General features: G+C 36.3%; 1 protein-coding gene across 7 annotated transcripts in view; it reads left to right on the forward strand.

Moving 5' to 3' along the window:
* Positions 1-20239, forward strand: part of PKP4 (plakophilin 4) — a 285729-nt gene that overhangs the window by 155931 nt on the left and 109559 nt on the right. For all 7 annotated transcript variants that reach the window (XM_056110157.1, XM_056110158.1, XM_056110163.1 and 4 more), the window contains exon 3: positions 11751-11863. In XM_056110157.1, coding sequence (XP_055966132.1) covers positions 11751-11863 — 113 coding nt within the window. The remainder of the gene's footprint in view (positions 1-11750; positions 11864-20239) is intronic.

The raw sequence follows: 20239 nt of genomic DNA on the forward strand, positions 1-20239 counted from the left end.
CCTTTTATTTAAAAAATATATAATATTTGCCTTTTAAGCCAGGTACAAGCCTTTACCATTAAAGAGAACATTTCAGTGGAAAGGGCGCATGTTCATTCTTAATCCTAGTAAATTAAATCCTGCCACTGCCTATCTAGTCACAAATTTATCTGCAAAGCAGAAAGGGTGGTGGAAGTAAACTTGAAAATTTAAATAAGCATAGGAAAAGACTACCTGCAGTAGATATTTGTTGTCTTTCACTGTTCATTAAGTTACTAACAAAACCTTAAATTAATCATGAAAATAATTAACCTCTTATTCCCTGGTGTTATTTGTTATATCAACTGAAGAAAGGAAGATTAAATTTAGTTTCGCTTTTTGGTATCCTTAACATTATTATTTTATTTGCTCCATATGCAGTAACTTCTCCTTATCAAGAGATTGGTTATTTTTCACATTTTTTAAATTTCAGCAAATAATGATTTATATGCATTATAATTATCTACTGTTCAGTCAATTAATTCTCAAATAGGCATATAACGTTAGGTTTGATGCATCATTGGTCCTGCTAATTTTGAAATATTTATGTGCTGGAAAATCAAATAAATTGTTATTGTTAGGTTTTATTTTTTATAATTTTATAATGAATTCTGAAGTACTAGCTAATGTAATTTTCAATACATTAACATTTAAAGAAAATCTTGTGATTTTTGACATTACTTATACCAAAAAACTGTATTCTTGGAAACTGATAGTAATAGTTATCGTAGATAGGTATAACTAATATTGTTTCTGAGGATCCATTCCTATATTTTATCTCTTTTAATATTTACTTGACTAGTAGGATTTTTTTCTCTATAAATAAACATAAATATGAATTGATAAGAACTCAACTAAAGAAAATTTGTTAGAATTGTATTTATACATATGCACTTGTATGTATGCAAACATTCTACTTTTTAGAAGGACTGCTAAATAAATGTCATTGTACATGTGGCAATTTGAAATTAGCATACAAAAGCTACAGAACTATTTTTGGTTTGGGCTAGAGCAATAACACAGTGGGTAGGGCGTTTGCCTTGCATGTAGCTGACCCAGTTTTTATTCCCAGCATCCCATATGGTCCCCTGAGCACCACCAGGGGTAATTCCTGAATGCAGAGCCAGGAGTATATTTAAATAGTAAATATTTTGTCTCATTGGTTTCCTCTCCCATTTTCCTTACCTCGAATTTACATTTATTATTTTATTACACTTAAAATCTTAAGCACCTCAAAGATGCTTACATAGACTAAATATATAATAACTATTGACTGAGTAGATAATAATTGACATTAAATTTCTCAGGAATGTGCAAATTGATAGGTTGTAGCCAGTTATCCTATACTAAATAAAATGAACTGTATAATAATCACCCTGAATGATTTAGCAAGGAAAATGGGAGGATGCTAAGAGGAATGAAATTATGTTCCACTCTATAAACTTTCAAGGCAAGTGATATTACAGGTAAATGAAACAACATAAGCAAAAATTTTTGAGTGATATGTGTGTAGGGAACCATAAACAGTTCAGTATGTGGAAGGTTCATTCCCTTTCAGAGTCCAGAACTTAGTGTTTGTTGCAGAGAGAGGAGGGCAAAATATTGTGTGGGTCATAAAATAAAACTGATTGACTTTTTGATTTGGGTTGGAGTGAAGCGAATTTGAGTAGAAACATTTTTGTGCACAGTGGTAAACTCCATGGGATTAGGAATGTTGTGATTTTGAATCTTGTTTTTTAATGATATTAGGTAAATTTCCCCAGTCTGAAATGGGGTAACCCTGACAATCCTCCAGGCCAACTAGATAGTTAGGAATTAGTATCTGGGAGAAATATGAAAACTAGTGAAAAACCCTAACCATCACAGTGGGCAGAAGACTTAGTGCTGACTTATCATAATAGTGTAAATATGCACATGAACTAGGATATGAGTGATAGGAATGGAGAATAGACTCAATGTAAGAAGAGTAGACTTAACGGATTTGGGAAACTATTTCATGCGTGAGGAATAGGATGGAAGAGACAGAAAATGATGAGAAGATCAAATCACTTGCAGTTTGATCCTGAAAAAGGAATACGGGTTCTATTAGGGCAGTGGTTCTTGAACTTTTGCCAACAGGAGAATCTCCTTGAAGGATTTGTTTATTAAGCATGGGTATCTGGACCCCACGCCTTCTGATTTAACAGCAGCCCATGCCAGTGAATTATGACTGAGTAGATAATTTCTTTTTATCATGAGAAATGATTTTATATCTGTTTTTCTTGATGTTCTTATCCACACCGGGCTCTAGGCTTTTCTTATGTGTTTAAATATAATCCTCCCTTTCTTTAGTTTGGTTTCTTAATAATAGTGCTTTGGTGACAGTTGCAAATATATAAGTTGCAACTTCACAATATGAATTTAGAGCATCCGTTAGGCTTTGCTATTTTCTTTTGCTAAAATTGATGAATAGATATCAAAAATTAGAACTTGGTATCATATTTTGTGCTTAAGTAGGATAAGGTATTGGAGAACGTAATGTAATTCATCTCCCATTAGAACATTAGCTGGGCTAACAAATAATAATACCAGTAGCTCTGTCTTGTATTTTTCTTTCATTTTAGAGGAGATCTCAATGTAAGAAGCAGTATGCAGACAGGGCAGTTAATCCAGTGAAGAATCCTAATAGACACTTTATTCTGATGATGTGAGATTAGCAGTTTCCAATTGTAGGTTATCTCTTTGTGGTGCCCTGCCCTTTGAGAATGCTTTCTTTCATCAAAAGTGATTCAAATTTTGGTTTTCAATGTATTAAAAATACTTTTAATTTAGTTTACAGGATAGCTACCCCTTAGTAATTCCATAAATGCATTACGACTTTTATTTTTTTCTTTTGTTGTGTTGTACAGCTAGACAGTATTCCCTCTTGAAATGTTAATAGTTTTACTTGAAAAAGAAAAGATCTGCAAAGAGGCAAAGTTGTATGCATAATACCCAATCAGTAACTGTATGGTAAACTACAGTGCCTAAAAGGACAGACAGTAAGGGGAAAAATGAAGAGTAGTGCCAGCTATAGAAGCAGTCCAGGAGGCATAAGGGAAAATGGGGAAATTGGTGAAGGAATTGATGTTGGAACATTGTGCACCTGATATTCAATTATGAATAACTTTGGAATTCTGTTATTTATGGTGATTCAATTTAAAAAAATATGGTTTTTTAAGTTTGCTAGGTTGGACAGAGGTAAAGTGATGTTCTCCTGGTAGACTTTTCAGAAGTATTAATATGTTGGCATCACTGTGGATCTCAGTGATTGGGAGTCTTACAGACAGCATTTCCCGAAGTGTTGGGTCTGAAGTCCCTTCTTTTAAAGATATTCCTGTATGACTTGCAACAATAGTGTTCTCAAAGCACAGTTCGGGACAAGGTAATTTTAGTTATTCAAGTCATTTCTATTTTGGATTTCTTTTAACAAAGGATTTAGAAGTGTTTCACATTTCTATAATTATAGGCTCTACCTAATTAGACCTAAGTAGACCTGATAATTGTCCATTATTAAATAAACAGAAAGTTAGGGCATTTGATTACCTCTACTTTGCTAGTAGGTTTTCTTGAGGCCGAGAAGTTCAAGGTCACATTGAAAATATAAGGCTGCTTTGCTTTATTAACAGTCTAGATTAGGAGCTCTTGAGGATTCCTTATTAAATTTTAAATATGCTTTTAAAAATAGTTCACTAGACTTGGCTCAAGAACCTCATGACCATCGTTTATTCATCTTTTAAATATGGGAAAAGGAAAGGCAGGGAGAGTCTGTGTCCTGAGATCAGGTCATATCTTCTTAATCTGCTATACTTAATAACAAGCATGTTGGGGCGGGGGGGGGGGGGGCAATTGAGACAGTACAGTGCTACTGCCCGTGCCCTGCATTCAGTATACCCTGATTCAATTCTGAACACCGCCAGTGATCACTCCAGAATTGATAATAATGCAAATAATACAGCAGGTATGACCCTTGCCTTGCATGCAGCCAATCTGAGTTCAATCTCCAGCAATCTTGTTGTTCCCCAGTACTATAGGAGTAGTTCCTGAGTGCAGAGCTAGGGGTAAGCCCCAAGCACTGCTGGATGTGCCCCCTTATCCTCCCACAGCCATAAACCACCCTGAGTGTGTCTGCCAAAACAAAAGAAAAAGAAAGTTTAGTGTTGCCTCTCAGTGATAATTGATCTATTAATATAAAAGTTTTTAAAATTGTTAATAAATTGTTTTTATCATTAAATTTGACACTGTGTTTTTATGTGCATCATTAAAAGTCAGAATATTCATATCCTACATTAATTTTGCCTCTGTAAATCAAACTTGTGAACCAGGGAGGTAGTACAGTAGACAGGGCATTTCCTTTGCACATTATATACCCAGTTCTATCCCCAGCATCCCTATATTGTCTCAGAAGGAGTAATCCCAGAGCACAGGAAAGGTTAACTACAGAGTACCAACCAGGTGTGGCCCCCTCCAATTTTTTTAATAAAATTAAAAACTAAATTGTGTACATAGTATGGCAAAAAAGGGGAGATTTTAATGAGAAAGTGAGATATTAAATTATGGTGATTGAAATTAAAATGCTTTTTATAAGCCATTGATTATACGATATAATAATCCATATTCATTTTCTTTCAATATATCCAGTGCTCAATACTTTCTCTTAGACTTACAAAGATGGAAAGGTATATTGATTCCTTGTACATTTACTGCTGATGTAATGGTTTTTAATACATGGGTGAACATTTTAAAATGTTCTTATATATTTTAATTTTTGTTAGAAAAATTACAAAAGCATTAGAAGCCAGAAATTGAATAATTTTAATGCCTGATATGGTACTATGCCCTAAACAGTAGTCAATTTAAATAAAATATTAGTAATGCATTAGTATAAGTCAAAGGGTAAAGAAACAGATTCCAAAATCTAAAACATAATGTTTTCTGATGAGAAAGATTTTCACATTAAAAGATTGAGGGGCAGTCACTGGGGTGTGGTTCAGTGGGAGAGCTCAGGATTCATATGTATGAGGTCATGGGTTTGATACCTGTTACCACAAAAAGGAAAAAACTGAAGAAACATTGAAGATTCAAGGAAGAAAGCTAAGATTTTTGATGTAAGAAGGCATGGAAGACCCAATATTAGAAAAAAAGGGTGCACTCCTTCACTAAGCCTGAAAGAGAACTGAACTGAGGGTTCAGCTGACTGTAGGGAAACAAGTTGAAGGGGTCACAACTAATGGTGCTAAATACCACCTACTCTTTCTTAATTGCCATCATAGTGGTAGTAATGACTACTGGCCATTTCAGAGTTTGTGAAGTGCTTAGAATCACTTGAAGTAAATAGGTGTAGGAAAGGCCAGGAGATATCTCAATGAGTTAGTACAGGTGCTTCTGGGATGGCCGTTTTTGATACCCTGTACCAGATGTGGTCCATCTTTCCCCCCACCCAAACACTATAGGAAGTAACCCCTGACCCCATATAAAGTGAGGAGCTATTCTTTATTACCACTCACTGTCACCACAGTAGATGATAGGGAAGAAAGCAGGAAACTGCAGTGCCATTGGGTGGCAGGAGTCTCAAAAACACAACAAACTTTCATATGTGTTTGGAAGAATTGTAGTCTTTACCAGTTAAGCAAGAAAGGAAGAAAGGTGTTGAGGAGTCAGGAAAATGCCTGCTCCTTTCTTTTGAATATCTCGGGTACAGGGAATGAAGAATGGTCACCATAGAGTAGTTGCTAAAATTTACAGGAAATAACTACATTTCAATTCAAACACCAATGGGACCAGAGAGTACATGGGTTAAGGCAAGTGGTCTTGCTTGTGGATGACCCCTGATACAATCCTGAGTACTACATAGTTTCCCAAGCACAGCCAGGGCTGGCCAGGAGTGGCCCAAACCCCACAAATAAAAATTCTACAGATGGAGTGTACTACTCGGGAGAATATCCTAGATGGTATCTACAGAGAATTTGCAGTGTAGAATGAGGATACAGTTGGAAAGCTACCACTTTAGCCATCAATGACAATTATCTTATGGTGACACGGACCAGAGTGATAGTACAGTGGATAGGGCACTTGCTTTGCATGTCGCCAACCCTAACACCACATATGAAACCTGAGCACAGATCCAAGAGTAAGTGCTGAGAACAGCCAGGTGTGGTCCAAACTGCCTCCCACTCCCCCCTCCCCCCAAAAGAAAAAATTAGGGTGAGAGAAATTGGGAGGTTACAAGAGGTAAAGTATGTGCTATTTTCTGTTCTGACAACAGACTCCTTGAACTAAGGGCTGGGGAGCTTTCTTGCTTATCAAAAGAGAATGAGAGTGGAAATACCTAATGTTGAGAGTCTCATTAGACTTAGAAACCAGAGGAGATAATAAACACTTGACTGACTATGTGCAGCATTAGTAGCGTTTCTATTCAGAAGAGTACAAAATTGTCAACTAAAGTCTCATCTGAAAGTGAAGTAAGGTAAACCTAAAAAAGGAAGGGAAAAATGCCTCTTCCCAAATGAGTATGCAGGAACAGGTGGATATGATAAAGACCCAACGAGAAATCTCAAAAATGAAAGATACTGTCACTGGAAAGGGTTAAGATTTTTTTTTTCCAGGGCACATGTAGAAATGTACATTCAAAGAAGTATTGACAAATTCCCCTTGGATACAGCTCATACAAAGAGAAAAGTAGCAGGGACTTCCACTTCCACAGATTTAACACCCTAACAAGTCTTTCACCTAAATGGAGTCAAACAGATGTAAATTTCATTTCATTTAAATTTTTATTTTATTTTAATTAAATTTTTTAAATACAAAGCTAATCTGGAAAGAAAGTTTAGTGATTTATGGAAACTGAAACTAACATTGGGGCCGGAGCAATAATACAGCAGATAGTGATTGCCCTGTACATAATCAACTTGGATTCAATCCTGGGCACCCCATATGGTCCCTTGAGTCTTCCCATGAGTGATTCCTGAAAACAGTGCCAGGAATAAGCCCTGAACACCAGTGTGTGTTGCCTCCCTCCCTCCCCCGCTGAGAGAGAGAGAGAGAGAGAGAGAAAGAGAGGAGAGAGAGAACAGAGATAACAGAGATAACAGAGTTTTTAGCTAAGTAAATTAAATAAATTAATTGACCTTCACCTTTAAGGTGTCTGCCCATTCTAGATTACCATCACCCTGAGCATGCTAGTTCATCCTTACAGTCTGTTTAATGTACCCAAACTTATGATCTAATGGAAGATATTTCACCATAGGTAAAATGTTACAAGCTACAATATTAGTGTAAGGGAGAGGAGAAACCTATCTCAGCTCTGTAGAAATGGGGTACATGTGTACAAGATGGATTTAACAAAGCAGCCATAATTGCAGAAAATTGATATCGAACCAAGTTTTTGTCATGTTGGAAAGATATGACTATATTGTGGTGGTAACAGAGAGTACTACTGAGCAGTGAAATAAATGAACTAGGTCTACATGCTAAATGTATTGATATATCTCATTTAACTCAGCGATCTATAGAAGATTGCATACCATCGGCATACATTGTGTGACTTTGTAGAGCAATACAGTATATTCTCTTATCTGTAGATATGAAGTACTAATACTATCTAATATTCCTGTGGATATTGTGCAGCAAACTCTGGAAATTGGTCTTTTCTGGAAGGAGCGAGGAAACAAGGAATTTCATTCTATTTGTAATTTATTTATGTGTTTTATTAATTTATTTTTGCTTTTTGGGTCACACCCGGCAGTGCACAGGGGTTACTTCTGACTCTTCACTCAGGAATTACTCCTGGTGGTGCTCAGGGGACCATACTGGGAATCGAACCCGGGTCAGCTGCATGCAAGGCAAACGCCCTACCCGCTGTGCTATCACTCCAGCCCTTTGTAATTTTTTTCAATAAACCAAACATACCAGAATATTACGATGTACCATAACTGGTTCTTATAGTGTTCTCTTAAGCTCATTGTATTATTGTGTATACTTTTTCTATACATTTGAAGGATCTCACAGTATTTAAATTTTTTAAGTTAGATAGTTTTTATTATACAAAAGGAAGCCCAGAATCCAGTCTCTCTCATATTATATTCTCATTAAGATGGAGTTTTGCGTTCAGATTATTTAATTCAAGCTAACTCTTAATGTGGGAGAAGAAAAGGCAGAATCAAGGAAGGGAGACCTCAGCCCGGTCTACAGGGAACTCTAGTGCCATTCTGACCCGAGTTTTCCCACTTTAGCCAGTGGCTGATGACAGTCTGTGCCACGGGCAAGCCCTGGTGCTCAGGGTCTCTGTGAATTGGTGCACCTGATGCAGGCAGCCTGGCACTAAGCTCTTCCTGTCACTTTCGTGGACAGTGCAGCACTGTCTACCATACAAGTTTTCATAGCATCATAAGATAAAGCTGTTTTTTTTTTCTCTTCTCTTAGCTCATAGATTATGCTTTTCAACATTTTTCCTGAGAGAAATGAGCTAAACATAAATGCATGTGAAATGACTCCATTTTTGTAGCCTAGCAATAAACCTTGACTTTCTCAGAGGAAATCATCATATGACAAACTTGATAAATACTTTTTTTTAACATTTTTCTTGCCCTTCTCAAAGGAAAACAAAAGATCCCTCCATAATTTAGATTCACAATTTTAGATATAAATTTAAGAATCAGCCAGGACACTCTTTTTTTAAGGAAAAAATTTAAAATTTTCAAATTTTTAGATTATATCTCTCCATAATCTTCTTTGGGAATGGGGTAGACGACACCCAGTGGAGCTTTGGACTGATCCCTAGCTCTGTGCTCAGGAATCACCTCCAATAGGCTCAGAGGACCATTTGGGGTTCTGGGGACTGTACCTGGATTTGCTGCATACAAGGCAAGGGTACTACCTGCTGTATGGTTGCTCTGACCCCTATAATTATCCTAATGAGGGTTACTTTGGAAATCATAGCATGTGTTTTTATATGATTGTACAATATTGCTTTCCTTATCAGTCAAAGCAATTTGTGGAGAGAATTCTCCAGTCTTTGTATCCTACTTATCCATCGTGGTGCCAGTCACATGTGGGTGTTTAATTTATATTCTGTTGGTATAATACTGATAATTTTATAGCAAAGCATACATATAATTTGCTTGTAAATATTGACAGATATTCAGTAACCTTTGCAGATTTTATGTTTTATAGCTTCCTGGTATTCTGCTTTGGGGACTTGAATATCCTGCTTGTAAGTAGTGTAGGCAAATAGAGTGTAGACTATTTTGATAAAGGCAGTTCATGCTGATCAATAATATAATCTCCACTACCAGCAGGGATAGGAGATGGACTTTACTCAGTCCATATGCGTGCTAAAGGAACTGGCCAACTTTTCATTTTTAAATTTTTTAATTTAAATTTCAAATTTTAATTTTATTTTTTTAATTTTAATTTTTAATTTAATTTTTTAATTTTAATTTTAAAATGGAGTAATAGCTGGCTACATAGATCCTCCTAACATTTTGACAATTGCAAATTGTTTCTGTAGGTGTATCAGTCAAGGTGTCTTTCTTGTAAGGAACAAACTGGCATGGCTAAATATATAGAAAAGGTACTTTTATTAAGTGAGGATGAGTGGACAAGACTTGAGACTGATCTTCCAGGAACAGTGTCCAATTAAATTATATAAGTGATCCAAAGAAAGAGAGAGAGAGAGAGAGAGAGAGAGAGAGAGAGAGAGAGAGAGAAATCACTGACACTAACACCAAGTATAAAGATAGCAGCTCTTGTAATCATGTATGTACCAATAGCTTTGGCTTTGGAAATGCAGCAAGTAGATGGAAGAAAGAGAAAATTAGCTTTGTGCTTTCTGGTCTCAGCACCTGAGTCTCAGCCTGGTATTGTGGCCAAGCCAAAGTCACTGTTTCTGTTTCTGGGGGAAGGAGATACAGAAGAGTGTTTTCCAGTTTCTTCATTCAGTTAGGAAATTTCCCACCTTTTTTTTTTTTCTAAAGAAAGTTGAAACAGACTGCACAAACATGAGAAAAATTCACTGAGATGAATTTTTTCTATGATTTGTTTGTTTTTCTAATTTGAACCATACCTTAATCATATCCTAGTAATGTTTGGTCATCCCTCTAATGAATAAAGCACCCCAGCCCTCAGTCCCTAGTAGTCACTGAACCCAAAACACAATGGTACCGTGATGGCTCAGGCAATAGGTTTTTGCATGGATAGATATACCTTTCCTGGCCCAACTTGAGCTGTCCATCCTTTCTTCTAGATGTATAATGAACAATTAAGGGAAGTAATCGAAAGAAAGTGGGGAGTCACAAAAAAAAATATGATGCTGTTTAAGAACAAAGAAAGACTGTGTCCTTTTAATAAATTATTATTCTGACAAAGTATGGCATTTTGTTGCTATATATTTATTTAGAACCACTGGATTAGGAGTGATTAAGTAGAAGCAATCATACCTCTTATAATTATGTTTTACAGTATTTTGAGCCAACTATTATTCATCCACTCCCTGTCTGGTAATATGCCCAAAACAATTGGGCTCATTAGTAAAGAATTTTCAATATCAAAAAGTTGTAAGTAGTTCGGGGACTGGTTCTTAAGAGTTATTCTAAGATTAGTGTTTTGAATTTGAAAATCTAATGCTATCAGTTAATTGTATATTTCACAGGGAATTAATATACCTTTCAGCTAAGTTCTATTTTAGTTTTTCCATGGCAAACAAATACTTTTATTGTAAATTATATTTTAGGTAATTTTTTCATCTTATTATTTCTAGGTATAGATATTACAAATCTGGTATTTTGAACTCATAGTCTTTGTCTAATTAAACTATTTACAGATCACCATTAGCTTTTGGTAAACTTGAAAGGAGATAATATGGCACAGGGGAGCTTGAGGTGTTATTAGAGGCATTGAATTAATCCTTGGGAGTGTACTTGAGTTGATCTGTAGGTGTTTTATAACAAGGCATACTTTCTATTTATTAAACTCCTGTCAAGTTAAAACAAGATAAGTACAAATGAAGTTAAAACAACTCCTGTAGTAGAATTTTTGTATCTCATAGATACAGCCTATATTGTAGCATGAAAGAACTTTAGATAATCTGTCCAGTGCTTACTACAGTTTTTAACTCTGTATTATTCCTCAGTAGCATTTTTTTTCTTTATTTCACATAATGATACATGGATTTATTTGTGACAGTAGTAAGATATTGTTGTCTATATTGTAGGTAAAGGTGAAAGACGTTCTTTGCTATTTGAATTATTTTTTCTTTAGCAAATTAAAGCTCTATTATATCAAGTATGGTCAAGTGATTTTTGTCATGGGAAGATACATATTTTAATAACTGGGTTGGTCCACAGTTCAAGAGATATAAATTTGGCCATTGAGGATAGATTGGTTAATATAACTGTGATGTAGACAACATCAAGTAAAAATTTCTACAGACCTTTAATACGGTATTATCATAGAAGTGCAGTTTGAAGGTCTCAGTTAGAAATAAAAATTAAAAAGCAAGTACTTACTGATTTCCTATTCCAAAACAAAGGCTATATTCTGATGCCTTTAAGTTTGAAATGTAGACCAATAATTCCAGTCAAAACTTGAATGTCACAAAGCCATGGTGTTCTGTGATAAGGTATGTTTCTGTTTCCTGTGGCACACATTCATCCATTCATCTGCCTGAGCAGCAAGCCTTGTCACCTTATATGCCTTTTATTTTTTTTGAATCACAGGAGCTTCAGTTTCAGCGACTCACCAGAGAACTGGAAGTGGAAAGGCAGATTGTTGCCAGTCAGCTAGAAAGATGTAGGCTTGGAGCAGAATCACCAAGCATCGCCAGCACCAGGTACAGGGCCGGTGGCTCTTTTTATACACCTTTGAGTTACATGCCTTTTTAAGTTGTTCTGGACACAGAAAATGATTCTATTAGCATTGTCACTGTTAACTTGCCTTTCTAAATTTGACATCAAAATGTCAATTTATTCTAATTTCAAGATGCTTCTTACAATATTGATTATCTTTCAGTCCTGTGTTTTATATGGTTTAGGTAAGCTTCTGAAGCAAAAAAATCCTCTACAATTAGAAGTTTAATTTTTTATATATGTAGACAACAAGAAAATATATTTTTTCATAATTATTTAGTAAAACTAATTGATTTTTTAAGTTTCATTTTTAGTAAAAATATTTCTAAACATTTATTAGCATTTTAAAATGTTTTCAATTTATCTTGAATTTTTTAATGTTTTTAAGCTACTATACAAAATAATTGCTACAAGAAATAATTCAGTGTAGTCAAATACAGTAAATATAAACCCAGGATATTACTAGAAATTTGTTTAAGAAATTAATACGCCTTTAACTTATTAGATATACATATAGGCATATTTTATATTTCAGTCTCTAATGTACACTTCAAATTAATCTAAATTTTATTACCATTGGTTCCAAATACTAAAATTACTACTTCTCCTCTTTGTGGATTTCTTTCCTAGTAAATAAAGATTCTAATCAAGTCTCCCATAAAATACTTCCTTTGCTTATATTTTTGCAGTTTGCTTATTCCAAAGTAGCTGTTTGCATATTGTGATTTTATTAAAGCATAAACTATACTAATGAGGCCAGTAAAACTTGATTAAAATGCACCTTTATGTGATAGTTTTTCAATATTAGGCAGTGTTTTTTTGTGTTTTTTTTTGTGTTTGGAGGGCCTTGAGGTTACCTCCACTAATACTCTACTCTCCAGGTCATGATCCAGTGCTGGCACCCAAGGATGTGTTGCCGCTCTGGCCTGGGGTTGCTGGGGACTCGAGGGCTAATTCTAGTGGTGTTTGGAGGACCATGTTGTTCTAAGAGTTGAACTTAGGTTCTGTGCATAAAAAGTATGTGCTCTCTACCTATTCCTCAGTCTCTCCAGGCTGTGTTTTATAAAAAATAATAAGCAAAGCAAATAAAAAATTACTGACTCTGACTTGATACTGCTATTCAATGAAATAATTGACTAAGGAAGTTAAATTATCACAAATAAACTTTAAAGTCACTCATTTTTTTAAAAATGTAAGCACCATGGTTTGTAATAACATTAAAATTACTGTAGGAGAGTATAAGCAGAGTATAATGTTGTTGGACCACACCAGCTTTTATCTGACCAGGTATTCAATGTATTTAAATAAAGCCATCTTTTAAACCAAAAAGAGTAATTCCCAAACTCAGTTGTGTGATAGTGTACATTCAAAATAATTTGAATCAGCAGATTTTTAAATTACGTAATTTTACATTAATAGAAAAAAATAATATTTATATGGGATGGGAGCTGGAACTCAAACTAGGACTTAAACGTAAAGGCCTGTACTCTTCCCCCTGAGCTACATTTCCACTCCAAACTGAGAATTTGAAGAATTTGTTTAGGACTTCCATTCTCACAGTTTAAACTAGCATAGGATTCCTCTTGATAAAATAGAAATGCTTCATATATCAGTAATTCCAGTCAGCACTTAAAGGAAATGGCAAAACAAAATGCATTGACTCCAGTTACTGGAGATAGAAAGGAAATAAATGCCAGAATCAGAAGAATTTGAACTGACTTTACAAGAGTCCCATGGAACAATTGCCAAGCCCTTCCCAATGCACCAGAGTTTGGGTTTCATTCTCTGTCCAAAGAATGTGTGCCCTGGGTGGTATGTTTGAACTTACATTGTTGCTTTAAACCATGACAACCTTCAAAAAGCTACACACTTAGTACACTTGCCAGACTTGCAACACCTGAGACTTTGGTCCCATAATTAACTCTCCACATTATTCAGGACAAGGACTCTCCAGCTAAGAAAACAGTGTCACTGAAAATGAGCTCACAATTAGAAATTATAAAATTCAAGTTTAAATAAAAATAATGAGGCTGGAGAAGTGCATAGTGGGTAAGGCCTTGTACACTCCCAACTCTGGTTCAATCCCTGCCACCACCTATAGTCCCTTGAGCCCCACCCTTAGCTCAGAGCCAGAAGTAAGCCCAGGACACATCAGGGGTATTTCAAAAACAAACCAACAAAACTAAAAGCTAAAAAAATAATTATAAGTGAAAAATAAGCAGGCAGAAAATTAGGATTTAAATTTTCAAGAACTTGACATCATTGGATTAAGTCTGACAGGCACAGGATGCTCATTGTAACATTGCTTAGAAAAGTAATTACAAAGATTAGTAATCCTTCCGGATGAAATAAGAATGAATATGGATAAAGATACTCAAGAACAATTAAAATGAAATAACTAGATCTACATGTATAGATGGGCTGGAGCAATAGCACAACGGGTGGGATATTTCCCTTGCATGCAGCCGACTCAGGTTCGATTCCTCCATCCCTCTCAAGAGCCTGGCAAGCTACCGAGAGTATCCCGCCCACACGGCAGAGCCTGGCAAGCTCCCTGTGGCATATTCAGTATGCCAAAAACAGTAATAGCAAGTCTCACAATGGAGACGTTACTGGTGCTCGACGTTACTTTGCTCGATTTGCTTGAGCAAATCAATGAACAATGGGAGGACAGTGCTACAGTGCTACATGTATGGACATATTTACCAAAAGGGCTTTTGTGTGAAATCCACAAACTGCAAAATAATAAAGGAGATTGTCATTATGAACACTCTAAATATATATAAAATACTGTATAATGTTTAATAACATTTGATATTGCTTATGAATGTTCTATTTATATGATAAAAATTCCAGTAGTTTGGAATCGTTCCAATTTAAGATTGGATCTACTGAGGGTATATCGAGAGAATAGGAAGTGATCAGGATTTAATTAAACCTCTAACATTCTTTTTAAGAGAAAATTTTGCACTGGTTCCACATGGTGGTAGAATTTGTGGGGCTCCTAGAGCTCGAGAGTTTTTTGTTGTTCTCCTCCTCAACGTTGACTTGACAGCACAGACATCTATTATGGAATCTAAGGTTTTCACTAAGGTGGATTTCTTTTTTCAGTAAGGTGGAACTCTGTTTGGAATGATTATATATTCTTGTTGCCCTTCTTCTATTTTTGTTTGATGCCTCTGTGTTACTGATGCCCCAAATTGAACACTAAGCTTCCCAGAGAAGCCTTTTCCAGGTTTCTCTGGGAAAGGCTTGTCCCTTCATCCAAACTTTTATAATTGTACACCTATGCCTGTAGTTATCCCATGGGAGGGTAGTGCCTGCTCACTCCCACCATGCCCAGCAGGCCAACACCTGCCCTAAAGTTTCATTGACTGAATAACGAACCTTAATGAAGCCCAACATGTTTTGAGCTCATTGTGTAAGGATGCTTTACTATTAGGCCATGTTCTTGTACTCTCTGAATTTTTGTCTCCTTTTCTCTCTGCTCAGTGTGCTATTTAAGCAACCTTATGAAAACTGTTGAAACAGTTACTCTGTTCTGTCACCAGGCTTATCTGTGGGCTGAGAGCCTTTTAGGAACAGACTTAGCAAAGGGAGCATTTTTTGTTTTTTTTTTTTTCAATGGTGTCAGTTGAGAGATCTCCTATCTCCTATTCTCTATATCAAATGTCAGTCCTGGTGCCAGAATGTCAAAATACTAAGACACAGCAATTTGCTATCAGACCCATGTCTTCTTTCCTATCAGCAATTTCTGAATTCTTTGAAGGAAATTAAAAGTGGATTACTGCTTCCACCATGTAACTGTTTTTGAATTCATTATATTCTTATGTGAAGCGAATTTAGTTAATAAAATGGCACTAGCTTTCTTTCATATTGTTTGACTTAGATTTTTAAATCCGAGCTGATAACATGATCTGTAAAGTTTTCTTTTCCTAGTTTGATAAAGGAAGAGGAAGTGCACTTTTAGTTTACCTTTTTAGCGTGGAAAAGTTTTGCCATCTTGACCTCTCCTGGTGAATAATGAGGTTAGTGGGATGAAATCCTCCATAATACCTAAGTGCTACTGCATGCTAAATAATATACAGTGGAGCCCTCCCCAAATAAGTAGCTCTAAAATGAAGCAGTGTGGTTTCCTCAAGTTTGTAGTACCAAAAATGAATAGATTTGGTTTGGTTTAGTTTAGGCTTGGACCACTCTGGACATTTATCAGGCCTTACTCCTGACTCTGAGCCAGGGACCATTCATTCCAGTGCTCTGGGAACCATATGGGGATAAGGACCTAAGTCAGCCACATTTAAGTGCCTTTGCCACTCTACTCTGTCTGTTGCCAAATAGCAATTTTTAACCCATGGTATTCTCTTTCCATTGGAGGAGAAAATAAGCCGATGCATATAATTATGTAGAAGTATTCTTAAAACTGAAATGCTCAGTGACCACTGACATTTGATGTGCCGTATGCCTTCTTGAGAACTTTAAAATCTTATGATTAAAACTGCATAATTTCTATTATTCATTCTCAAATGTATGAGTTTTCTATAAATCTCCATTTCTGTTATTTTTCCCATTTAATTTACTGCCAAATAAGCAATTATTATTATCAAAATAAAGCACTGGATCATGAGCCACATCCCCAGGCCCTGCCACCAACTGCGTTAACGTATAATGATCCTTAATCTGTGGGTGAAAGCTCCTGTATCCGAAGATTATATATCAGACCTGATAAGATTGCTGTAGTGTTGAAAAGGTCTGAAAGTGAGCTATGGGATTACTTAGTAGACAGGTTACAACTTTGCTATATCTGTGCCAAGTACAATAGAGTTAACGTGTTATTAATATTTATCTGTGTATTTAATAGTACTCCTTTTTTAAGGCAGAATATAAAAATAGTTACTAGTGGCATTATAGTCTTTCTACATTTGTGCAGTATAGTTATTTGTATATTTAATGTTCACCTCAGTTAAATTGAGCAATAGGATAAGTTAATAAAATTCTCTTTTAGACTGTAGACTCTCTGGCACTACAAATAAAAAAGAAAATAAATTCTGCTTTTCTGCTTTTGGTGTGTGCTAGTAAACTACAGTTTCCTGAGTATTTAATATTCCATCTTATAGAAGTTAGTCTGTGCAATATATACACTAATAAGTCTTTATATATCTGTACACTTATACTGAATACCCCATAGTGGTACCTTAATGTCTTTCCTCGTTTTCCAAGTATTTCAAGCACCTTTACAATATTTAAAAGCCAAAAATAGCTAAGGAAATTAAGACTAAATGAAGATTTAGTATAGAAAAACAAGATGGAGCCAAGGTTAGAATCATATACAAAATATATTTATTAACATTTTATTTTCAAAAAGTTTTGAGCCACTTTGATTCTGATTGTGTTCTAGTAGACATGCTAAAGAGAAGAAACACTAATAAATTAACAGATTCAATGTATCTCTGTAATTTAAAAAAAAAATAGTTTCACAGGAGAACCAAGTACCATGCCTGGGGCTGAGTCTGTATTCTTCACTTGTAAGTCACCAGTGTTGGGGAAAAATAAAAAACACTGGATGATGAGGCACACAGCATCCTCAACAGTCTCTCTCTGAATTACAAAATCAGACTCAGAGGGCTCTTTCTTCCTTTGCAGAATGGAATCTAAATGGAGGGAATATCACTTTAGCTAGCAGTAATTCTCCAGGAGGCCAATTCTGATGCTCCGGTTTGGCTCTAGGATGATATTTAGCACACATAGATGGATGGATCCATTTCAGGCCTCTGAGTGTGCAGCCTGCTCGTGTGACTGTTTCTGTCTATAGAGGCTTGGAAAGCATGGGGTGATGATGAGTGCCCAGAACTGAGCTATCCTGTGCTGCTGGTGTCGGTGTAGGTGTGCAGAGCGTGTGCCTTAGCAACAGACCTGACTCTTGGGATGCAGGCCTGTAACACACATCTCAGGAGAGTCTCGAGTCCAACGCTTCAGACAAAAACATGCAGAATTATAGAACTCTTGCCTCTCAGGAATTAAACAGCCCCCTTCAGATCCAAATTTTGATGAACATGGGATTTTTTTCTTGTTTCCTTGCAGAGAACATCATTTTGGTTTTGGTCTATTTTAGATCTCATGGGATGGATTGACAGTAAAAAGTACCCAGACATAGAAAGATTGCATTCATCTGGGGAACATAAAGTAACAAAATAGGAGACTAACACCCAAGAATAGCAGAGTACCAGGTTTTAAGCACCAGGAGGTTTACTCCATGGCTTGGAGGCCAGCCACACACTCTGGGGGAAGAGGCAGCTCAGATAGAGAAGGGAGGACCAAATTAAGGGATCCTCCCAGGATGGGAGATGCATGCTGAGAGTAGACTCTAGACTGAACATGATTGCCACTCAATGCCTCTTTTGCAAACCATAGCACCCAAAAGGAGAGAGAGAACAAGGGGGAATGCCCTGCCACAGAAGCAGGGTGGGATGGGGGAAACGGGGGGTGGGTGGGATACTGGGATCAGTGGTGGTGGAGAATGGGCACTGGTGGAGGGATGGGTGTTCGATCATTGTATAACTAAAACCCAAGCACAAAAATTTGTAAATCTACAACTGTACCTCATGGTGTTTCACTAATAAAAATCTAAATTAAAAAAAAAATTGTACATGTAACAGAAATGACAACAAGCTATTCATCAGTGAGGTTCAATTTGAAAATCTAATAAAAACCTAAATATGGAAAAAAAAATTTTTAAAGTGCCCAGTAGTCCAAAATTTGGGGCTCACCTTCTCTTCTTTAAAGGCATAAAGGTGGGGAGGAATAGTTAAAGATGTGGTTCTTCTCTCTTGTCTTTTTGGTAGATGGGAGTTTTAAACCTGGCAATCTGGGGCTTGTTTGGCTCTGTGCTCGAAACTTACTCCTGGCAGTTCTTGGGCACAATTCGCTGTTCTAGGAATCAAATTGGAGTGGGCTACATGCAAGGTAAATGCCTTAACCCCTGTACTACCTTCAATTTATTTCATCTTTTACATAAAAATTAACCCTTTCCAAACTTTCGTACATTTTAATTCTTGTTAAAAAATATATTTGGGGGAACTAGAGAAATGGTATAGCAGGTAAGGCATTTGCCTTGCACGTGACTGACATGAGTTCGATTCCCAGTAGCCCCAGATGTCCCCATAGGTTGCAGGAATGATTGATTCCTGAATTCAGAGCCCGGAGTAATACCTGAGCAGCACCTCTGTGACCCAAAACCAAACAAAAAATGTTTTAAACTTAAGTTTGAGGTAATTTCTTCCACATAACTTTTTTTGCCTTATTCCCAAAGCCCCACTAGTCCTAGGTGTTTCACTTATCTGAGGAATTCTTAGAGCGACAAGTTGTTTGGGACTGGAACTTGAAGATGCTGAATGAATAAAGGTTAGAGTTCACTACCATTTTCCAATGGCTGCGTCATTCTGGGAGGAAGTCATGACCAAGGGAATTGGTCTGAGGCAAATTCACCCTTGCGTCAACGGTTTGAACTGGTGCTGCTGCATATTTAATGCTAGTAGAAAAATTTCCCTTATCCTTTAGCATGGTGGGTGACAAAATGCAGTGAGAGAAGACAAATTATAATTGGAGAAAGACTAAATATAAATAAGACTATCTTTAAATTCAAAACATTCTCTTTGAAATATAATCACATAGAATTTCAAAACTGTAACTGACTTGGAGTCTTACATTGTCCAGAAACTGACTTTCCTTCCCAGGAACTGATAGGTAAATTGTAGATGGTGAAAGAGAAAGTTTATCTCTTTGAAGCACATAATTTCTCTATGTATTTTATCTTATCCTCTAATTAAGATGGAACACTCGACTTAATTTTTTTTTTGTTTGGAGTAAAAAAGAGGTCATTTCAAATATTTCAAAGGATAGATCTTTTCAGGGCCAGAGTGGTAGTACTGCTGATAGGGCACTTGCATTGCACATGGCTAACCCAGGTTCAATCCCCAGCATCCCATATAGTCCCCTGAGCTCCTCCAGGAGTAATACCTGAGTCCAGAGCCAGAAGTAACCCCTGAGTACATCCCAGTGTGACCCAAAACTGGGATGTGGAGTGGGGAAGGTGGACCTTTAAGTATAGAAAGATTGAAAGCAACTTTGGGAACTAAAACACAGTTTTAAGGTTTGTTTTTTTTGTGCGTGTATTGTTTCCATTTCTGATACTCCATTTGGAAGCATTTTACCCCTTCTCATTGCCCAACCTTTACTGAAAGCTGCTGGTATTAGGAATGTACTTTAGACCTTGAAAAAACTCTTGTCCATATCAACTTGAATGAGAGGGAAAGTAAGAGGTAGTATTGAAATTAAATAACCTTACACTTTTCTAAGATTTTCTG

This window comes from Sorex fumeus, unplaced genomic scaffold (assembly GCF_029834395.1).
Source record: "Sorex fumeus unplaced genomic scaffold, SorFum_2.1 ptg000009l, whole genome shotgun sequence".
In the NCBI taxonomy this organism is placed as follows: Eukaryota; Metazoa; Chordata; class Mammalia; order Eulipotyphla; family Soricidae; genus Sorex; species Sorex fumeus.